Source organism: Pan paniscus, chromosome 2, assembly GCF_029289425.2.
Source record: "Pan paniscus chromosome 2, NHGRI_mPanPan1-v2.0_pri, whole genome shotgun sequence".
Classification (NCBI taxonomy): domain Eukaryota; kingdom Metazoa; phylum Chordata; class Mammalia; order Primates; family Hominidae; genus Pan; species Pan paniscus.
Genome location: NC_085926.1, coordinates 16,333,811 through 16,352,061, shown reverse-complemented (window position 1 = coordinate 16,352,061; position 18,251 = coordinate 16,333,811). Strand labels below are relative to the sequence as shown.

The 18,251-nt window shown below is 44.7% G+C and overlaps 2 protein-coding genes across 7 annotated transcripts in view; one reads left to right on the top strand and one right to left on the bottom strand.

Moving 5' to 3' along the window:
- RFTN1 (raftlin, lipid raft linker 1) overlaps window positions 1-18,251 on the top strand; it is a 199,673-nt gene that overhangs the window by 148,861 nt on the left and 32,561 nt on the right. For all 5 annotated transcript variants that reach the window (XM_003826192.6, XM_008951666.4, XM_055109532.1 and 2 more), the window contains one exon: window positions 9,240-9,355. In XM_003826192.6, the coding sequence (XP_003826240.1) occupies window positions 9,240-9,355 (116 nt within the window). The remainder of the gene's footprint in view (window positions 1-9,239; window positions 9,356-18,251) is intronic.
- The window catches only part of OXNAD1 (oxidoreductase NAD binding domain containing 1), an 84,734-nt gene continuing 83,480 nt past the window's right edge, over window positions 16,998-18,251 (bottom strand). The window contains exon 10 of one of the 2 annotated variants that reach the window (XM_034955925.3): window positions 16,998-18,132. The gene's annotated coding sequence lies outside the window, so the exon portion shown is untranslated. The remainder of the gene's footprint in view (window positions 18,133-18,251) is intronic. The other variant, XM_034955926.3, reaches the window with a different exon arrangement.

Sequence of the window (18,251 nt, the reverse complement as noted above, 5' to 3'; positions counted from 1 at the left end):
TAATCATAAGAGGAACCTATTTCTAATGAGATAATTAGTGTCCTTACAAATAAAGCTGGCAGAGCTAGAAGCACATCTTTAAGCTGTTTGCCATCTGGAATGGCACTAGTCATGACTCCTGAATAGAGATTTATACTCCAAAATATTTTCCACAGGGTCATAAAGCTCATGAGAACTTTGTCCCATAAACAAGGTGATGTTTCAGCCTGAATTACCCAGTGCAGACTCCAGAGCTTCTGTTCTCGAGGCATTACTCCCCTCCCCATGCCTCCCACCCTGGGACATAGAAAGACTTGTACAGTCCTCAAGTTTGGGCTCCTGCTCATGGTGTCCAGGACTCCTCTCCCTGGGTGGTTCATTAAACCTTAGAATGACCCAGTGTCTTGGGCTGGGGGAGGCTCTGCCCGTGGGCTCTGGCAAGCTTAGGGCACAGAGGAGGGGCATAGTGATGACCATGGACACCATGGTTGCTTTGTGTGGGTGCTGGTCTCAGTAATTCAAACTTAGCATTGACTTCATCCTCACAATACCTCAGTGAAGTAGGTAGTGTTGTTATGCCTGTGTTATAGCTGTGGAAACTGAGGCACAGAGACATTATGTCATTGTCAAGGTTACTGGCTAGTAAGAGCAAGAAGGTGGCAGGAAGAAAGAAGGGGGTAGGCAGACAAAAGGACCATGAGGTGGGCGGGATAGAAAAGGAAAGACGTGGCTATGCTGGCAGGAGTTGTGGCCCCCAGCGGGACTTTGGCGGCTCTCCCGGTGGGACGAGGAGGACTCCAAGGTCACTCTAGGGAGGTGGCAGGACCCGATGGAAGCAAGAATGAGTCCAGGGGCCACATATAGAGCAGCCAGGCACTCAGGAACATGTCGGCCAGTGAGATGAAGGCCAGGTTCTCTATTTCTAGAGGATGGGAAAGACCAGAAGGAGAGACCCCGAGCTGAGCCAGCTGTTGTGGAGGAGTTGGGTGGGAGCCAGGAGTTTGGGGTAAGACTAAGGCTGCCCACCCCTGAAGACCCAGCGAGGAGGCTGATTTTTCACAAAGGCCTCTGGGCCTACAGAATGGCTGCTGCCATCACCAGCCACTGAGGCTGCTGCCGCTGCCACCATCTCTCTTGCCCTGCCTTGCCCAGCACTCCTATGGTTCTGTCCTGTCCCCTGCCTCCAACTACCCTCTTTGCCCTGCCTTCCCTGCTCCACCCCCCCGCCCACTCCTGTCCTCGTTCCTCATACCCTTGGCCTGTGCTTGCCCTTTCCTACCCTGGCAGTCCTCCACCTCTTTGTTTCAGAAATGGCCTTTGCAGCTGATTATCCAAACCAGAATCTACTCCAGTAACAGTCAGTGTTTGTGGTGACTGTATCCTCACTTCTCTTTTTGCCTAGAAGAGCCCTTTTTTCTTTCCCTGACTGCTTGAAAGGAACCTAGCCTCTTATTCTGCAGAACGGCCTGCATGATGGTTTCATCTGGTCAGGGCTCATGGTGTCATTGATCTTATTTCTCCAGCCTCTAGTTCCTGTAACCTGGAAGTTAGTTCTAAGGCCTTGATAAGTTAAGAATTATGACAAGAATACATTCCAGGCAATGTGTTCTCCACACTGCATCACATAGGGGTCACATGACACCCAGATGTCTCTCTGCTGCCACCTTTTTAAAAGATCAGGTCTCCCTTGAGACTTTCTCCGGTGCCCCAGCTGCATCTAAATCCAAGTATCACTTTGTATGGGTATTTATACCACCTTTTTTTGACACCTAGCATATCCTCCATGATCATATATTTGCAAAATACATAAGTAAAACACATGTACGTGTTTTAAATAAAATATATATTAAATATGTGGGGTATATATTTTATACAGACGTACTCACAACCAACCCCCCAGGCAGGTCCTACTTTTTGTACTTTCTTAACATCACAGTGCTGTATTCAGAAGGTGACTAATGATAGTTCTGGATGATGCTCAATAATGCCAGCGGTGGTGAGGGAAAACACTGATATTGGAGTGTTTCACCAGGACTCTGCAGGTTTTAGGGTGGGACTGGTAAAGAGGGAGAATGAAGCAGTACCAGGTGTTTCTGATAGCCACTCCCTTGGGACACCACCCACCTCCAGGAATGTCTGGCCTAGTGGTTACAGGCAGGGCTTCTATTTCAAAGAAGCCACTTAATAATGTAGGGGCTAAATTGCACATATGCCATTAAATGCATTTTCTCATGTGTCCATAGGACACCTTTAAAAAAACTTTTATTGCAGTTTAGCACACATGTAAAAAATTGTACAGATCATAGGATATAGCTCAGTGGCTTTTCACAAGGTGAGCACACCCATGTCACCAGCACAGAGATCAAGAAATAGAACTTAACAAGCCCCTAGAAGCCCCTGTGTGCCCCACGCTGTTTCTATCCCCCCAGAGTAACCACAGTCCCTACTTGAAACACTGTTGATGAGTTTTGAACTGTACAAACTTTATATACTTGTCATTGTGGGATTCATTCATATTTTTACATGTAATTGAAGACCATTTTCTCTCATTGCTGTGTGCTATTCCATTGTGTCAAATACACAGCTATATACGTAACTTAGCCATTTACAAGCATATTTTTATTTATTTATTTATTTTGCCCCATATAGGACAGCATGGCATCTGCACAGATGTGGCCCCAAACAGAAGCCCTAAGCCCATCTCATTGTGACCCAACTGAAATCTCATCCTAACCACCAAGGCAGAGAGAGTATGGTGCAGTGGTCAGAAAACACCAGCTCTACAAGTGTAGAAACCTAGCCTGTTTAGCACCTACCCCCAGTTCCTCAAACAGGGTCTGCTTCATCATAGTAGTAGCTCAATGTCTATTGTTGAAAACGAGTAGGTTTTAGGATCAAACAAATCACATTTCAGATCTGGTTTGGCCCTTGAATTCCATATGAACATGGACTAATCATTTAACTCAGTTGTCTACCCACTAAAAGGGAATGACAGCTCTTACAGAATTTTGGGGAGGATTCAATGAAAAGCCTTGAACTGCATCTGGCAGAGTGCTTCCACATCCAGCTAACACTGAATCAGAATGTTTCTTCCCTACCTGGTCAGTTAAATGGCGCTGCAACCTGCAAGCTAACCCTTTTCTAGCTGAAGAGGAGTAATATCTTTTCTAGATGATTCATTGCCTCAAATTGAGAATGTGGGAAGGCAGGCCGGCCCAGAGCAGCAGTGAGTGTTCAAGAAGCAAGAGAAGGCAGCAGCCTTGTTCATTCTTTGGTTAATAGAGCAAATTAGCTGCAGTGTGATTGGGAAGCAACATGGCACCGTTACCTGGGATTGCTTGAGCAGTGATTACATTTGCCATGGGATCACACGTCATATGACTGCATGTGCAGTTGCGCTTATGCAGTTGGCGATTGCTAATCCTGGAATCAAGGTGGTGCCAAGAATCCTGGAATCAAGGTGGTGCTGTGCGACCTCTGATGGAGAGAAGGCACCCTCAGAGAGCCAAGAGGATCTGTTATGCCAGCTAGTCCAGGGTGGACAATCTGGTCCAGTCTAGCTTGTTTAAAGGAGAACAGTAACACTTTGTCTTTAACCCTGCAAAAATAGACCAAATGCATTGACCGCTTGTCATGGCATGCACATTCAGGCTAGACTTTGGCGAAGCACAGCACCCTGGGGCTGAGCCTGAAGGTTAGCTTGATAGACAGTCTTAATGTCTCAGAGGCTGCAGAAGAGTGGTTGCCTCACAGAATTTACCTCTTGAAATAATATGGCAAATCTCCTTTTCCCACATCCTTCTTGCAAATCATAAGCTTGGAATATTAAGGTGGCTTTTTGCCAAAAGACCAGCATCAAATATTTATACAGTACGAGGGAAAATAGCTTTTTGTGCACAGTAGGGAAGCATCTTCGCTTTAATAAAAAATGCAGTGATAATGGAATGTTTTCCATAGATGGAGGGCAGTTTAACCTTTTTACCTTGGAGCCTTCACTCTAAGATAGACCTATTTATACCCAATTCGGTGCACATTATAGTGAGGCTGAGCCATGAAGGTAATGAGGAGACAAGGAGTGGACAAGGCCGTCAAAACAAGCGACTCTTTAAAAGCCCAGCTGTCTGCTCTCTGGTTCATTGACTTTTTTGCTGTTACAGATAACCAGATTTTGACAGCCATTCTGAACTTCAGCCTCATGGTTAAGTAGGTGAATCAGTGCTCTGGATTCAGAATACTGGAGCGTTAGGCTGAAGTGGGGAGGCTGGGAGGCAGGCAGTGGATGAGGTGGGTGGTGAATAAGGATCTGGGTATGTTCCTCCTTCATGCCCCCAAGCTAGCCGTAGCTTTCCCTGCGGACTACACAGCCCCCCTCCCAGGCCTGTGACTCAGGAGGAAGGAGAGGAAGCCCAGCAGGGGATGGAGAAAAAGTCTGGATGGGCTGTGAGTGTCCCCTTCCCTCTTCTGGACCTCGGCTCTGCCATGCTCGCCATGGGCAGGCTAAACACCATCATATAATTTATGTTGAATTAAGCACTTAAGTACTGAAAGCACATGGCAGGCACTTTTAAAGGGCTTAGAGGTTTTCCATTGAGAAGATCTGTATGTAGAGGCTTTGGAAATTTGATATAACTTATTTTTGTAGTAGTCTTGAGGAAATGTGTGCTGTGTTGATACAATCCTGATGGAATCATTGAGTGTCTTCTGGTCTCAAGCATGCCCAGGTCAGGATTTGGGAGGGCTTTACTCAAAGGGGTCTCTTAGGGCATCCCTACTGTGATAGGGGCTCCAGATGGACTCCTGGAGTGTTACCCAGAACTTAAAAAGTAAGCTGGACTATGGTCCATACTCGCCTTGGACCCCAAAATACTTGTGACGTGATTTAGCTGCAGAGCAGCTGTTTTTCCCTGATAACCTACGAAACATGTCTCTCAGGAGGCCATGGAATAAGCACTTGGGAGGAACATTTCAGCAAAGCAGATGAGAGAGGCAAGCTTAGCATCTGCCAAGGCTGTTTGATAACAGACTCTCAGGATAGGAAACAAGAAGTTGGAGTGTGTTATTGGTTTACCCATAGGGCTCTTACTTGAAATGGAGAACTATCTTATGTTGGGATAATATCAGGATAAGGCTGCTGTGCTTATTACCTTACAGCCATGGTTTGTTGAACCGGTTAGGCCTTCCTATTATTCTGGAATGAGGACCCAAGCTAAGCAAAGTACAGTGGTCTTGTTTTTAGGTCTAGGTTGTGCATTGTGTCAGTCAGCTATTGCTCCAATAATTCTGTGTAACAAACCACTTCAGAACTCATTGGCTTACAATGGTAACAATTTACTCTGGCAGATTTTGGGGTTGGCTGGAGCAGCTCTGTTGAGGCAGACCTGGTCTCAGCTGGGCTCCACTGGGGCAGCTCTGCTCCATTTGTCCTTCATCTCCCTAGAACCAACTGGCTAACTGGGGCATGCCCTCTCAATGTAATGGCCAAGACACAAGAGGCCAAGTTCAACCACACACGTGCTTTTTATGTCTCTGCTTGCATTACACCTGCTAATATCCCATTGGCCGAGCAAGTCAGATGAACAGAGCCCTAAGTGGCTGGCCTCCCCACCAGTCAATTTAGTCTTAACCACCTTCTCTCCTGATTCTGCTGCTCACCTGGTCCTTGGCTGTCCTTCGTTCACTCTGCATGTCAGGCTGGCTGTCCCTTCCTCCTGGAACTCTCAAACCCTGCAGATCCATGTTCCTTGCTTGCTTAGTTCACTTGAAGTGGGGAGCCCTACCCTGATGCCTCTTTCAAAAATAGCCACCACCACTGTGTCCACCTTCACACTCTCCCCTTGGCCCACTTAGTATTTTTCTAGCATGTATCACCTCTGACATGATGTTATTGTCTTCCTCCTCCACTGCAAGGTAAGCTTCATGGAGGCAGGGACTTTATCTTGCTGCTTGTGAGATCTCTAGTGACTACAGGACTACTTGGCACATAATAGATTCCCAGTAGGTGTCATAATGAATGGCTGGAAGGTTATTCAGTGTACACTTGAACTCCAGTAACATGTCACTCACCCTTCTGAGGCCCTATATGCCATTTTTAGACTCCTCTAAGGAAAGTTTTTCTATTTAGATTACACTAAAATCATCTCCCCATAGTTTTAAAAAACTCTTTGATTCTAGTTGGGCCTTCAAGAGCCCTGTAGAGGAGAGAAAAAGGAAATTCTTTGTCATTCGTGTTGTCCATTTACTTGTGTTATACCTGTATTAACTTGTTAATAACCTCACAGAAAAGGATATAAAAGAAAACTCAAATTATATGTAATTCTACCACTTATAACTGCTGCTAGCATTTTGTGTATTTCCTTAAAGTTTGTCTAAACCATTTTAACATAAAAATCCATATTGAGCTCATGTGGCAGTTTTATATCCTAGTTTTTTCTCCATAATATTGTATCTAAAGCATTTTTACAAATCATTAAATTCCCATAATATTTTTAGGGACAGGCTAGTGTTTTATAGAAATCTCCAAATTTAACTATTTTTCTATGGTTAAATATTTGGATTGTTGAACATTTAGATTAAGTTTTTAAGTAATTTTATAAGTAATGCTTGTAGATGGATATTTGATGGCATTGGAGGTTATTACCTCATGATAGACAAGAAAGGTAAGATTTCTGGGTGAAAGAGGGTGGACTTTTTGTGGCAAGCTCCTGCAACATTGTTAAATGGCTTTCTATAAAGATTGTACAGTTAAAATTCCCTTAAGCACTGTAAACTTTTGCATATCACCATACCTTTACCAGCAGTGAAAATTTTCTTTTCAAAATTTGTCACCTTGCTAAATAAAAAAGAAGTTGAGGCCTGGAACGGTGGCTCTTGCCTGTAATTCCAGCACTTTGGGAGTCCAGCAGTCCGAAACTAGCCTGAGAAACATAGTGAGACCGCATCTCTACAAATAATAAAAAATTAGCTGGGGTGGTGGCATGTGCCTGTGGTCCCAGCTACTCGGGAGGCTGTGGTGGGAGGATCACTTGAGCCCAGGAGGTTGAGGCTGCAGTGAGCCATGATTGTGCCATGGCACTCCAGTCTAAGAGACAGAGTGAGACCCCACCTCAAACAAACAAAAAAAAGAAACTGCAATTTTTTTCAATGTTTACTGGCCATGGAAAGATAAAGAGAATTAATTAATTGCTTTATGTCCTTTGTTTCTAATGGTGTTTCAGTATTTTTAACTATAAAAGCTTTTTATATATAAAAATATTAAGCTTAGCCTTTATTTTTGTTATTGTTGTTGCAAATAATTTTCTCATGCTGATGACCTTTTGTTTATGGGGTCTCTTGGGAGCCAAAGCTAAAGATTGTTATATATTCACATTTGTCAGTCTTTTTCTTTGTGACTTCTAGAAAATACTGGCAGTTCCAGGAACTCCAGCATGATTCAGGGGACTTTCTGAATTTGTCTCCCTTCCCTCCCCATGAAAAAAAAAAGGTCACATTATTATGGATTTGCCCTATTAAAAATTGTCCTTTTAAAAGAGCATATCATTGAAATGCGCTTTGTTTGTATGTTTACTAGGACTGTCATAACAAAATACCACACACTGGGTGGCTTAAACAACAGACACTTATTTTCTCTCAGTTCTGGAGGATAGAAGTCCATGGTCAAGGTTCCCACAACTTCAGTTTCTGGCTAGGGCTCTCTTCCTGGCTTGCAGACAGCCACCTTCCTGCTGTGTCCTCACGTGGCTTTTCCTCTTTACACACGCCAGGAAAGGGAGAGAGAGGGCTCTGGTTTCTCTTCCTCTTCTAATAAGGACACCAGTCCTATTAGACTAAGGCCCCATCCTACCCTAGTTAAAGGAGGACTAGGACCTCATTGAACCTTAATTACCTTCCTAAAGGCTCTGTCTCCAAATATAGTCACATTGTGGGTTAGGGCTTCAACATATGAATTTTGGGAGGAAACAATTCAGTCCATAATATTATGATTGAGCAGTGTTTATAGCATCAAGTCTGGGAACCAAGAGAGATTGTCCATAATCCCATAGATGAGAGACCCAGCCCTTGAAAGAGTCACATCACCTTTCACGATAGAGCCTAGCTTCAAACCACTTGCTTCTAAGTCAGTCTTCTTCCCCCAAATCCCTTATCAAAATGAACCTAGGACATTTAGGAGCCATGCCCCAAACAAAGGGGCAAAAGGTGCTTCCCTTAGTGTATTCTATAGGGTCAAGGATTCTGTTCAGTATTTCTTTCTTTTTTTTTTTTTTTTTTTTTTTTGGAGACAGAATCTCGCTCTGTCACCCAGGCTGAAGTACAGTGGTGCTATCTCGGCTCACTGCAACCTCCACCTCCCCGGTTCAAGTGATTCTCCTGCCTCAGCCTCCCAAGTAGCTGGGATTACAGCCACACCCTGCCACGCCCAGCTAATTTTTTGTATTTTAGTATAGATAGAGTTTCATTGTGTTGCCCAGGCTGGTCTCGAACTCCTGAGCTCAGTGAATCCTCCTGCCTTGGCTCCCAAAGTGCTAGGATTACAGGTGTAAGCCACCGCGCCTGGCCTGTTCTATATTTCTTTTTACCCTCATTGCCTAAGATAGTTCTTGATCATGCTATACATTTCATGTATACTTGTCGAATTGTGCAGAGCTCAGAACCTGGTACATTGACTACAGCAGCACCTAGGGAAACATTTCCAGTGGTAAATTATTTGGGAAAATTCCCTCTCCCCCACATTCCACCTCTTGACAAGAGCTGCCTAAGATGTTGTCTGGACTGCAGCCCACATCATGTGAACTTCCAAAAATCAACGCATCTGACAAGCTCAGATCTGGTGTGTTATATCTCTTCCCTTTAAAAAAAAAAGAAAAAAGAAAAAAAAAACCCTCACCTAAATATAGTTTGCTTCTAAAAACTGTCTCTAAATGACTGTGTTTTACCCTGGATAAGTTCTCCCCAGTGCATCCTGACGCTGGAGCATGAAAAGGAAGGTAAACGTGTGAAATCAAATGGTGATTGCTAACAATGAAATTTGGGCTCATAAAATCAAGGATATTATTCAAAACTGTGAGGTAAATTAGCCTCATTCATTCTGATAGGGCTAGATAGACTCTATGGCTTGTGTGTGCCTTCTTTAATTAACATGCTGAAAAGATGTTCTGATTGGGATTATTAATGAATGCAGTGGAAATGTTTGCTGCTTAGAAGACTTCTGCCACAGACGGTTTACAAACCCCCCCCCCAACCCCCGCCTTTTTCTTTTTCCACAGATTCCTTACATGGCTTGACAGATGGAGTATTCATCTTTGAAGCTGTTTCCACAGAAGATAGCAAAACCATACAGGGCTATGATGCTATTGTGGTTGAACAATGGACAGTCCTGGAAGTAAGTGTGGGGTTGGCAGCCCCGCTTCTTTTGTTTAGACAGCAATTGTTTTATCCGCCTGCTTGATCTGACCGTGGGGCTGTTGCTCAGCTGTGGCTTTCTTCTGAGAGGGAGTTGACCTGGTAGGTCCTAGAAGGATCCCCTTAGTCTTTTCATTCCCCTCTTTTCCCACCCCCAGGTAGGGGTGGGCCCCGCTCTTCCCTTTCTGCAAGAAAAGCACATTGCATGTGCCTGGCCATTTGGTGGAAGGAGAGTTGTCTTTCATTAATTTGCATATAACTGACAACTCTAAGTGATATAAATGAGGCCACATAGTTTGTGGCCTCCGTAATACTCAGAGCAGCATCAATATTGGAGCCAGACCCTGTGGCTCCCTCTGCCAGCTATCCTTAGAGTTATGCACATGAGCTCACTTAATCTGCACAATAAGCCTTTTAAGTAAATACTCTTATTGCCCATTATATAGATGAGGAAACTGAGGCACAGAGAGGTTAGGTCCCTGGTCCAAGATTACACATTAAATACTGAAGAATGTCTTTGAGAAATGTTGACTCATGAGGCCACCAAATTGCTGTGGGAAGGGGAATTCCTCAAACCATGTTCTGTTGGGACTTTGGAGGAGCTAATTTACTTCCAAGATTCACTAGTGGGTTGCTGAAGGGCATTTCTCTAACTGCGGAAGCATGGACTTTTTAGCCTAGTCTCTTGTACACACAGTGTCTGGGATATAAAGGGAGAAGCTATTTGGACATAAGAGAACTGAATTCTTGGTTGTTTTTTTTTTTTGGTTTTTTTTTTTGAGATGGCATCTTGCTCTGTCGCCCAGGCTGGAGTGCAGTGGCGCGATCTTGGCTCACTGCAACCTCTGCCTCCTGGGTTCAAGCGATTCTCCTGCCTCAGCCTCCAGAGTAGCTGGGACTACAGGCACCCGCCACCACAACCAGCTAATTTTTGTATTTTTAGTAAAGACAGGGTTTCACCACGTTGGCCAGGCTGGTCTCAAACTCCTGACCTCAAGTGATCTGCCTGCCTTGGCCTGTCGAAGTGCTGGGATTACAGCATGAGCCACCGTGCCCAGCCATGGACATAGAGAACTGCTTTCTGAATGCCTTGGAAGAACACAGGATTGGCATTGCTGGGAGGGCCTCTGCCAAAGAGGGCTCTCCAGGCCGAGGGAAGACAGAGGTGGATACAACCCTTTGTGAGGAGTGTGGGGCACTGGGACCCTCTAGACAGCCAGTGCTTGCCACACCCTTGTGCCTGCCAGAACTGCAGCCTTGAGGCAGTCCCTTGCCTGGTTATTGAAGTGGAGATGGGATGGGGGGGGGTGAGTTGGATGTCCCCCGGGACACTATTACTCAGCTTTGAAGCTGCAGCAGTTCCCAGCATGCGTGAAGTGAGGAGCAAGGCTGTTGGGGGGCATACCTGCGTCTGAACAGGGATGAGAAATAACTGCTTGCAAGTGTGATAGCAATGGAGTACCCAAAGGAACTGGAGTCATCAGAAGCAGGAGTTGGAAAGTCACAGCATCCGGGGCTGGTTAGTGTAGGGGCCAGAAGTCCTGAGGGAAGTCAGGAACCAGGTGACAACCTGGTGTGAGATCAGCTCCACCAGTTACTCCTGTGTGACCCTGGTGCCCATGGTCTCTCCAGGGTCCATGCTCCTAACTAGAAATGGGATGCAGAGGAAGTAAGGCTCAGTCCAAGATGCCAAGCGAGTGTGGGCAGGTCCTGTCACCTCTCAGGACCCTGTCCTTCCTCAACTTGTAAGCTGGGCAGGTCACATGGCCCATCACGTGTGGTGGAGTGAAGGCTCCAGGTGGTGGTGAAATATGAAATGCCAAGAGTTGAGGATCTGAAGGACTGAGCAGCCGGCATTCAGTTTGCTCTGTAACATTTGGCTGTAACAGTAGCGATGCATGGCTGCACCCAAAACATGTGCCTGTGCCGAGTGATTGGCAGGCCATGGGGATGTGTGTGAAATTCCTGCTGTCTGTATATTAAAATGGCTGTTAAGGGAGGGCTCTGTGGTTCCTCAAAAAGGATGACTTGATGGCAGTGATCCAAAATCATCTATAAAATGGTTCTTAAAAATTAATGTGACTGCAGGACCAGTAGCCTCAGCATCATGTGGGAAGTTATTAGAAATGCAGATTCTTGGGCCCCACTCCAGATCTGCTGAACCCTCTGGGGGTGGGGCCTGGCAGTCTGCGTTTTAGCAGGCCCTGCAGGAGATTCTGAGGCTCACTCCATTTTAAGAACCAGGGTGGGTATAGATGCCACTCCCATGTTGGAACTGTACCCCACAAGGTGATGGATTTGAAAGGTGCGACCCCGGGAGTGATGAGGCTGCGAAGGCTCCACCCTCATGGATAGGATGAATGCCCTTAGAAGAGAGGCTGCAGACACTGCCTCCCCTTTTTGGCCTTCCACCTTTCATCATGCAAGGACACCTACATGGCACCATCTATGATTCATCATGCAAGGACACCTACATGGCACCATCTATGAGGAATGGGCCTTTGCCAGACATTAAACCTGTTGGTCAGTGTCAAGATGCCTGATCTTGAACTTGCCAGCCTCTAGAAATGTGAGGAATAAGTTTCTATTATTTATAAATTACCCAGCCTGTGGTATATTGTTATAGGAGTAGGAATGGACTGAGACAGAAATTGGTACCAAGAAGTGGGGTTGTTGCTATAACAAATACTTGAAAGTGTAGAAATGACTTTGGAACAGGGTAATGGGTAGACGCTGGAAGAGTTTGGACATACAGGCTAGAAAGAGCCTAGATTTCTGTGAATGGAGTGTTAGGGTGATTCTGTTGAGGGCTCAGAAGAAGAGGAGAGCTGTAGAGAGGGCCTCAGACTTATCAGAAATTATCTAAGTAGTCATAATCAGAATGTTCATAGAAATATGGACAGTAAAGGCCATTCTAATGAGGTCTTAGATGGAAATGAGGAACAAGGTATTGGAAACTGGAGGAAAGGCCATCCTTATTATAAAGTGGCAAAGAACTTGGCTAAATTGTGTTCGTGTCCTAGCGCTTTGTGGAAGGCAGAACCAAAGAGGGACGAACTAGGATATTTGGTGGAAGAAATCGCTAAGCAAAGTGTTCAGGGTGCAGTGTAGCTGTTCTTGGCTGTTGATAGTAAAATGCAGGAAGAGAGAAACAAACTGAAAATGGAGTTTGTAATCAAAAGGGAAGCAGAGCTTAAAGATTGTGAAAATTCTCGGCCTGGCTTCGTTGTCAAGAATGAGAAAGTGTATTCAGAAGACAAAACCAAGGTTGGCCAGGCTACTGTTTGATAGGGAGATTGGTGCTGGTGGAAGGATGCCATATGCTATTCACCAAGACAACGAAAGGAAGACCTGAAGGCATTTCTGAGATCATCAAGGCTGCTGCTCCCATCAGAGGCCTGGAGTGCCAATGCCTGGGGGACAGAACTGTGTCAAAGGAGGTGACTTGGGCATCCTCAGTACCTTCAGGCTTACTGCCCAGTGCTGTCTCAAGTTTTGCTCCACGCAGTCAGGCTAACGCAGCCTCTGAGATTGACATCTCCTGAAAGCAGATGGAGGAGAGATCTTGTGGGAAGACTGTACTCCTTGGTTTATGGGTTTCTCTTCCTCTTTGCAGCTGGTGGAAACAACCTTCAGGAGTCAGCTCTTAGGTTACCTCCTGCAGAGTGAAAGACCCCTCCTCTGTGTTCTCATAACTCTCTGGGCATGACCCTATCACAGCTCCTGTTGTACTCTATCCTTGTTATTTATTTGTCCACTTTCCTCCCTCCATTGTGAGTTTCTTGGTCTGGGAATATTCATCTTTGTTCTCCAAGGCACTCCAGTAAATGCTTGCTGATTGGGTTGAAGGCTTTTTGGTTCAGCCCAAGGTAGACTAGTGTTTCTCAAAATTGAGCTTGTATCAGAATCACCTGGAGAACTTTTTAAAACACAGCTATCCAGGCTCTACCCCTATTTCCTATTCAATGGATGTCTTAGTCTGCTTGGGCTGCCATAACAAAATACCAGACTAGACGGATTAAACGACAGAAATTTCTTTCCTCTCAGTTCTGGAGGCTGAAAAGTCCAAGATCAAGGTTCTGGGAGGGTTTGGTTTCTGGTGAGGGCTCTCTTCCTGGCTTGCAGATGGCTTCCTTCTCACTGTATCCTCATATGCCCTTGCCTCTGAGCACGCACAGGTGGGAGGGGGCTACTCTGGTGTCTCTTCTTATAAGGACACTAATCCTATTGAATCAGGGTCCCATGCGTATGACTTCATTTAACCTTAATTACTTCTGTAGAGGCCCCATCTCCAAATACAGCCAAACTAGGGCTTGGAGCCTCAACATACGCATTGTGGGAGGGTAGAAAACATTTAGTCTTTAACGGTGGCTCTGAGATGGGGCCCAAGAATTTTCATTTCTAAAACATTTTCAAGTGAGCTGCTGCTGCTGGTGTGGGAACCCCACCTTGAGAATCCCTGTCTTAGGGGAACTAAGTGTAGACAGCTCTGTAACCAGCACAGCCCAGCAATGTCCAGTCCGGGACAGGTTCCCCCGCAGCTCAGCTCTTTGAAGAGGCTCCGTCAGACCCTGACTTGGGCCTGCAGACAGCCCCTCTCCTGCCTGCCCCTCTCTAAGGCCGGGGGTATTTTTCCAGCTCTCACGTCTTCTACCCTTGAGACCCAGCTATTTCTTTGCCCCACCCTTTTGGCCTCTGGGAAAGATTTTTCCTTTTTAAGGCCTGAGCAGGTCCCTTTTAGCTTCTGGTTAACTCTGCTTTTCTGGTAACCACTGTCCTCCCAGGCAGGCCTACAATCTCTAGCTCTCCGACCACAAAACGTCCCTGCCCAGCTCTTTCTCATGTCTCACAGTGGGGACTGGTCTGTCCCTTTCCTGCCTCTTTACTCCTCCTGTGCTGATACCTCAGCTCTGTGTAGATGTGCCATTCCAATTCCACCCTGTCTCGCCGGCTTCCCTCTCTCTTCACGTGCATGGACTCACGAAAATGTAGTGTGCGGACAGTGCAGCACGTTGGCAAGACAGCGGAGATTCCAGAGTCTGGCCTGAGTGTGCATCCTGCCTCTCTGATTCCAAGCTGAGTGACAGACTATGTGAAAAGTAAACCACCCCTGCTTTGTTTTTCTATTTTCAGTTGTATAAATGGGGATACTGGTAACAACCTCTCAAAATTGATGAGAATTAAAAGAGAAAATATATTAAAAAGTTGTGAATGTAGGACCGGGCACATAGTAAGCCCTGACTACATACTGCTTTCTGTGTCAGTCACCTGGTATCATCAGTGAGACAGATCCTCCCCCCATTACCTTCGTTTTATGCTAAAAGCACAGAGGAGGCTGGGCTAGGGAACCTGTAGAGTCAAATACAAATAATTGCATTTTGCTCGGTTGGAAACCTACAGCCTAAAATTAAAGGCATTTGTAAGATAAATGTCTATCCATAGGGCATTTATAACAGGTATTTTGTTTACTTTCTTTGAGTTTACAGTCTAGTATGTGAGCAGAAAGGGTAATTCTTGGAAAGGAAAGGAAAAAACTACATAGATGAATAGGTAAAGAGCAAGATACAGAGACCCTCTTCTTCCCTCTGAATCTGTTTATCTTTGAGCCTGACAGCCCATCAGAGCTTATAGACACCACCAGGTGCTACCTGAGCCATAGAGCCTTTTCCATGTTTATCCTTCTCCCTGGAATATGTTCTAGAATATCAGTGCTTATCGTGAAATTTGGTGCCAGAATGGAACAGAAGAGAGTAGAAAAAGCACTTACAGCTGATGCAATTGGTATGGTGGCTGGTGGGTTAATTGAAAAAGCCAATTAAAGAGACCCAAAGAAAATGAGATTCCTATCTTACACATTTTATTTGAATGTAAAGTATGTAAATACATGTCCATTTGCCAGTCTTTTTGAGTTGAGTGTCTGCTGAAGTAGAGTTCTGCCTCATCTTTCTCACATAAACCACACCCAAAGTGTGCTGGCTACAATGCCCAGTGTCAGTTTCTTTAAAATATCAATGGAATCTGACTGCAGAATCCATGTTTTCATGATTTTTTTTTCTAGTCTTTCTAGTCCCCTCACCCAACACACCCCTAATTCAGCCAGTTGTTACTTTTTAGTGATTGTTCTTTGCTGAGTCTATTCAAGGAATTCAACTTAGTTTTTTGAGAAACAACTTGTTTTTGCACTTATAGTTTATATGCTTTTAAATCATTTAAATTAAGACATGTAATTAGGATAATGGGTCTAACTTATATACAGCTTACCCCTGAAGTGCTCAGTTGGTGAGGTCAGAAGGGCATGAGCATCCTAGAAAGCAGCTGCTACCTGCGAGGACTTGACTTCTGTCAGGGTGGACTTGTATTTCTGCAAGTACAGCCTCAGGTAGAATGGCTTAGGGTATCATTACAGCCTCTGCAACCCCGCAGACTTTGTCATGAGGCTCTGGAGTCAGCTCTTCTCCACTCTCTGCCTGCGTATTCAATCTTTTGTTGAGTTAACCCCCATTTTATTTCATACTATTCGCTTCTGCCCATTTCCCCAGCCTGTCAAGACATTTCTGATCATGGTTATATCATCCTTCATTCTGGGGATCTTCCAGCCTTGGCTTCCCTGAAGGCTTCATATGTATGGAGGCTCCTGACTGGTCTCAATGGCAAACAGACTGGATCAAGGACACAGTCCTTGGCACGCTGCAGGAATCTCTCCACCAGTGCCTGACACTAACCCAAACCATTCTGCAGTGGATTCAGGTGGCCCTGTTGTTCCATCTTCCATTCCTCTATTGTATTTACATGAAAGGCTCGATGAGACACTTTTCTGTAACTGAAACCTACTCTGGCCTGTAACCCTGTCTCATAATCCTGTGAATCCTGTGTAATAACACATTAGGTCTCACTTGTTCTTCATGAAGTTCTGCAGGTTTTTGGGGCTCAAGCTTTTGCTTTCAAAGGCTCCCAACCATCTCTTTAAGAATCCACTCTAGGATTTGCCAGGGAGTAACATCAATTTCTATGGTTTCTAGAATTCACAAGGGAGCCAATATTTGTTCTTTTTAAACCATCTGGCTTTTTTCTTTTATTGCCACAGTTTCTCCAAGATAATTACTTTGGTTCTGAGATCATAGTCTTTAGTGCCAAAGACAGCAGTTCTCTGCCTTTTTCCTGTGATAGGGATGATTTTCCTGTGAATAATCACTCCCATGAAAGGCCCAGGAATCAACACCCAAACCCCTCCCAGGCTGCATCTCCATCCTTTCCCACTGCAAAGCAAATCATAGCACAGGTGAGTAACGAGGAAGTCAGAATAGCCTCAGATCTACTTTAGCAGCGCCTTCAGTACTTTGACTTTTATCAAATTCTTGTGTGCCACTCACCTTGACAGTTACACACCTGTTTACAGAATAGTATGTATGGATGAGTGCCTTTTCCTTTAAAAAAAAAAAAGTGATTCATCTCAGCTTGAGCTCATTTAAAATTTTCAAGTTTGCTTCAGAGGGCAAACTGCTAACATCTGTTAACAATTTGAGATGCCCACTCCCATCCATGACTCAGCAATTTCATACTTCATGTCCATCTCTTCTAAAGAAACAAATGCATGTGTTCACAAGAAGGCATAGACAAGGATATTATCTCAGCATTACTTGTAATATCAAAAAAGGTAACAATGTTCATGTCCATCAGTAGGGGAATGGTTAAACAAAGGATAATATATTCTTATTATAGATGAGGTCATTCTGTATAAGCTGACATGGAAGGAATTACAGGAAATGTTAAACGAGAAAATTAAGTTGCAGAATTGTCCTGTGATGGTTAATTTTATGTCAGCTTTGTTGGGCTATAGTATTCAGTTACTTGATCAAACACCAATCTAGATGTTGCTATGAAAGTATTTTTAGATGTGATTAACATTCCACTCAGTAGAAGAGTAAAGCACATTACCCTTCATAATGTGAGTGGACTTCAATCAGTTGAAGACCTTAAGAAAAAAGATTGAGATCCCGGAAGAGGAAGGAATTCAGCCTGCAGACTCAAAACTGCAACATCGACTCCTGCTGGAATATCCAGCCTGCTGGGCTACCCTGCAAACTTTGGATTTTACATCCTCCACAGTCATGTAAGCCAGTTCCTCAAAATGAATCTTTCTAGATACAAGATAGCCTACTGATTCTCTTTCTCAGGAGAATCCTGATGAATCAGATACAAATGCTGTGATGCCATTAATGGGGAGAAAACTTCACAGTCTCTTAGACTTTAGCCAAATTTGTCTCCTTGTAGAAAAGCAAGTAAAATAGGAGTTGAATAATCCCATTTTTATTGTCTTGAACATACTCTTTTCTTGTGCAACTTCTTGCTTTCAGCATGATTTTAAATGGCGTATGTGTATACGTGTGCACACATGCACATACGTAGTTCGCATATCTCATCTCATTCTAGGCTGAGGTGCATGTGTGTATACCTCATGCCACCTGCACACCTCAGCTCATTCCAGGCTCAACATTCCTCCTCTTTTGGGTTTGCCTTACTTTTGTCACCATCCCTGGAGGCTCAGGTACCCCCTTCTGTCCTTATAAATTCACACTCATCCATCTCTACAGCCACAGTGGTTTTCCTTAGTTGCCTCCAACTTTTATCTTAGGGTGACAAGTCCACCTGGAGCCAGCATGCCTGTATTTCTTGCCATGGGGCCATATTGAACTTTCCTCTGAGCCTCTGAAATTCTTTTTCTTCTTGTCTCTGGAGACGGCCGCCAGTACTCTTCTGCTGTTAGGAACGTCACAGAGAAAAGCTTAGTTTATACAGTTTGTGTTGCCCAGGTAAGTCATTTCCCTTCCCATAATGATGAGGAAGAGATTACATTTAGAAATAGTGACCCCAAAAGG